Genomic DNA, 4882 nt, shown 5'->3' on the forward strand with positions numbered 1-4882 from the left:
TGGTCTACTTGTTGCCAAACAGCTGGAGGAAACGCGGGGGAAAATGCAATCGAGCATTTAAACATGATAGCTGGATGTTTCCAAACATAAGTATCCAGATGCTTAGCATTGTGGAGGTAATGTGTTTGATTGCTTGCCTTTTTCATATTTTATCCGGATCTTTTGATGTTCTGTGGATAGAGTCATGACTATTCATTTTCGGTATGCTGAGCAGTTTTCGCTCATCATGAATGGCGACAATAATGCTGAAGACTGGCAGAGGCCAAGCCTGGCAGAGATTGCTGGAGATGAGGGAGAAGAGGAAGAAATGAGACTCAGACTGTGGTTAAATGGGTCCCTCTCCTGGCTAATGTGTATGGAAGCATGTGCCTTTTAAACGGCATCAGCTCAATCAGGTTTCAAGCTTCAGTTAAGGGGAATGTAGGAATTAAGAAGCTGGATGGAGGGTCAGATTCTCTTGTTTTCCTTGAGACCCAGAGGCTGAATAACCAGGCCCTTCTTCAGGATACTCACTGCCAGGAAAGAAAGCTAACTGATTCTATGCCCATGAGGATACTGGCTTAACAAGAATCTGGTCCAGCTAAACTATAGTAGAGTCACTCCCTTCCTCAGACTGATGCCTCATCAGGCAAAATTAAAACTCTACAGTAAACAAGATGAAGTACTTTCTCTTTTTAGGATCTCAGAGCACCCAACCCAAATCAATTCATGCTTCCTACTGCAAACTTCTCCGACATCGGGTTATCGGTACTTATAATTAGAGTCATTGCCAAATGTTCCACTAAATTAAAATTCCTGCAAATTAATTATCTCATCAAAGGTGGCTCAGTTTCAGAACTGGATTCATAAATCCTAGCACTAAAATAGACGCAACCTTCTCCTGAGAGTGAAAGAAAAAAAAAATAGTCATTTACTGACATGTCCCTGCAGGAAACAATAACATTACAGATCATGTAGGAGCCAAGAATAGCCGGGGCATATTAATAACTCAGTCTGTTCCCTGATTTTATTCAAGATGACTGGTTAAAGAACACTGCACTGATGATGACTCCATGGCATGAGGAAGAATGTCATCATTAACATGTGGACCGTTTGGCATTTAGAACATTTCACACATAAAGAGAACCCAACACAAGACTATTTACTGTGCTTTAGACAGATGGTTTAATGTTTCTTTAGCCTTCAGCCTATCAGGCCACCCATGGTTTTCTTCAGCCAAGGGCTTTTTAGAAATAATTGGTCTCTAGCAATTTTCTAACAAGACTGACTGCGATCTATTTCCCTAAATCTTTTTCCTACCCTTAACTATCCCTTACAGTGGTTTGTGGCTGACAAACCTCCCTGACTGACACTGATTCCTCACATATAAGTAATTACTGACATAAAAGGAGATGAAGGGGCTGAAATCTCATCATTAATGGTTTCTTTGCTACAGAAAAGCTATTTAGAAACGATTACTTCGGAAAACAGTTCTTCCCTGATTAGACGTTGCCTGACCCTGGAGAAGCTGTTCCCCCAGAATCTTTCAATACAGGAATTGATAACCCCACGTAGATGGATAACTGTGAGTGGCAAAAGATGCATACAGGCGTTGGTTTAAAAATGGTAGAGAAGAGTAATTGTGTCTCCGTCTGAGGAATATGTAAATGTGTTTAGAAGGGATACAGAGGCTGCAGATTCCCTGCTCCTGCCATCAAAGTGGAAATCACTCACACTGGAAAAGCAAGTGTGTGCATTCTTACAGTGCAAACGTCTGTAGGACTCTTGATCCCCTGCACTTCCCTGGCCACAGTTCAGTTTTCCAGGCCCTTCTGCCAGCTCTTTTAGGGAACCACGTGACCTAAGGCCCGGGGACTCTACAGACTGGCCCAGAAGGATGGATGCTTGTTTGCACATCCTTCTCTATGTAACCTCCCCAGTAAGGTTCAGAAGAGGCAAGCTTAGGCCTGGAGCACAGAAAAGTGATGACACAGCAGAGAGGGTTTAGCGATCAGATGTATTTAGGAGGGCAAGTGTCTCCTGACTGCCTGCAGGAGAGGGCTTGTGGGACTGGAAGTCTCAGCGGGAACTTCTGATTGGCTTTTTTCTCTTTAAGGGACAATGACGTCTCATTGGAAGCTCAGATTTCCCGCTGACACTTAATGCTGGGCCTAACTGGAATCCTTGCTGGTTCTGTGGCTGCAGCTGGAGTCTGGGTTTTGCACTGCAACTGTCAACTTTCCGCACCTATGAGGAAAAGGGGCCCACGGTACCGACATCGGTGGTCTGTCTGACCATGGCTTGTTTAATTCCCAGCTCGAAGTGCCAAGCCAGTTCTGTTTCATGAAGTTCAACAGCTCGCTGCTCCGAGTGCGCGAGGGCGACGGTCAGCTGACCGTCGGGGACGCGGGCCTGGACCGCGAGCGGCTGTGCGGCCAGGCACCACAGTGCGTGCTGGCCTTCGACGTGGTCAGCTTCTCGCAGGAGCAGTTCCGGCTGATACACGTGGAGGTGGAGGTGAGGGACATCAACGATCACGCGCCGCGCTTTCCCCGGGCCCAGATCCCCGTGGAGGTGTCCGAGGGCGCGGCTGTGGGCACGCGCATCCGGCTGGAGGTGCCGGTGGACGAGGATGTGGGAGCCAACGGGCTGCAGAGCGTGCGCCTGGCCGAGCCTCACAGCCCCTTCCGCGTGGAGCTGCAGACGCGCGCGGACGGCGCCCAGTGCGCGGACCTGGTGCTGCTGCAGGAGCTGGACCGCGAGAGCCAGGCCGCCTACAGCCTGGAGCTAGTGGCCCAGGACGGCGGCCGCCCGCCGCGCTCCGCCACTGCCGCCCTCAGCGTGCGAGTGCTGGACGCCAACGACCACAGCCCGGCCTTCCCGCAGGGTGCCGTGGCCGAGGTGGAGCTGGCGGAGGACGCGCCCGTGGGCTCCCTGCTGCTGGACCTGGACGCAGCCGACCCCGACGAGGGCCCCAACGGCGACGTGGTGTTTGCCTTCGGTGCCCGCACCCCGCCCGAGGTGCGCCGCCTCTTCCGCCTGGACCCGCGCTCGGGCCGCCTCACCCTGGCAGGACCCGTGGACTACGAGCGCCAGGACACCTATGAGCTAGACATGCGGGCCCAGGACCGCGGTCCCGGGCCTCGGGCCTCCACCTGCAAAGTCATCGTGCGCATCCGCGACGTCAATGACAACGCTCCGGACATCACCATCACCCCGCTGGCCGCCCCGGGCGCGCCTGCCGCCTCTCCCTTCGCCGCCGCCGCCGCCGCCGCCGCCGCTCTCGGGGGTGCGGACGCGACCTCGCCGACCGGACCTGGAACGCCAGAGGCCGGCGCCATCTCGCTGGTGCCAGAGGGGGTGGCGCGCGAGAGCCTGGTGGCGCTGGTCAGCACCTCGGACAGAGACTCGGGCGCCAATGGGCAGGTGCGCTGCGCCCTCTACCGGCACGAGCATTTCCGGCTGCAGCCGGCCTACGCGGGCAGCTACCTGGTGGTGACCGCGGCGTCCCTGGACCGCGAGCGCATCGCTGAGTACAACCTGACGCTGGTGGCCGAGGACAGAGGCGCGCCCCCTCTACGCACCGTGCGGCCCTACACGGTGCGCGTGAGCGACGAGAACGACAAAGCGCCACTCTTCACGCGACCGGTCTAAGACGTGTCAGTGAGGGAGGACAACCCTCCTGGCGCCTACTTGGGCCGCGAAGGCCAGGTCACCTGCCGACTGCTGGAGGCCGAAGAGGGTCGCGCCCAGGACGCCGTGTCCCCCTACATCTCTGTGGACCCTATTACTGGGAAGCTGTGTACACAACGGTGCTCTGATCGCAACTAACTGGCTGAGCTGCAGCTGGGGCTGGAAGCTCTCGACGGCGGCTCTATGCAGCTCTGGGGCTGGGCCGTGGTGTGCCTGCATGTGGAGGACCAGAACGGGCACTCACTGGTCACACTGCCAGAACGGCTGGTCACACTGCCACTCTTCAATGGCTCAGCCCAGCTGCCTCTGCTTCAGGGCGCGCGGCTGGGCTATCTGGTGACCCAAATGCAGACGAAGGCCCCAACACAGAGCTAATTTCCACCGTAGCGGCGGCGACCCCGCGGCGCTAGCGCCGCACCCGTTCACGGGTGAGCTGTCTTTTCAGCGCCGCTTGTCCCCACAGCCCACCAACCAGCTGACGGCTGTCGTCATCGTGCGGGACCGAGGCCAGTGGGCCTTTATCGCGCACCACCACTTTGCTCCTAGTGCCCGCGGATTTGGCGCCACCTGGCGGAGAAGTGATGCTGGTGCCGCCTTCGCCGCCGCCGCCGCCAAAAGAGGGAGGGTAGGGACGCCCCTGGAGTCGCACAGCGCAGAGAGCAGGGCGACAGCCTGGCTTCCTGGTTGTCTTGGCAGGTGTTTTGGCTAGCGGCTGTGGCCTTCTGCTGGCGGCCATTGCCATCGAGACTTGTTCCAGCCAAGGCGAGGCCAGGACGCGGAAGAAGAAGCTTTGTGGGCATAGCTTGAGCAGGTACCACGCGAGGAGTGGCCAGGCTGGTCCAAGTCGCAGAGCATCGGGGGCTGACTCTGGGGGCTTTGAGTTGAGGTTCTTCGGGGAGACACTGGCCCTTTCCGTTTACGCAGAGGCCCAGGAGGGCGAGGCTGCGGAGATTTCCCAGTCTGGGGGCAGTGGGGTGTTCTTGTGCTCCTCCCTTCGAAAGAGAAGCGGGATCCTGTGGGCCCTGGTAAAGCACCCGAGCAGTTTTAGGGCCCCTCATGAACTGTTAGTCGATTTTCCTGCCCAGACGTTAGGAAAATTCAGAGCCTTATCTGGTCTGGGACTTCAAAGGACTGAGTTTTCCGGACTTTTTATTTTTTATTTGAGAGGAAAATTTCTTCACAGATGAAGGCAGAAGGAAGCATGGTGGTC

At 55.9% G+C, this 4882-nt stretch overlaps 1 protein-coding gene across 1 annotated transcript; it reads left to right on the forward strand.

The window, feature by feature from the left end:
* The first annotated feature begins 274 nt into the window (after positions 1-274).
* LOC122483258 (protocadherin-8-like) lies at positions 275-3898 on the forward strand. The gene is given in 1 exon segment (XM_043580050.1): positions 275-3898. A coding segment is annotated over 1 exon segment (1488 nt). The 5' UTR covers positions 275-2322; the 3' UTR covers positions 3811-3898.
* The last annotated feature ends 984 nt before the right edge of the window (positions 3899-4882 follow it).

Source organism: Prionailurus bengalensis, chromosome A1 (assembly GCF_016509475.1).
Source record: "Prionailurus bengalensis isolate Pbe53 chromosome A1, Fcat_Pben_1.1_paternal_pri, whole genome shotgun sequence".
Taxonomy (NCBI): domain Eukaryota; kingdom Metazoa; phylum Chordata; class Mammalia; order Carnivora; family Felidae; genus Prionailurus; species Prionailurus bengalensis.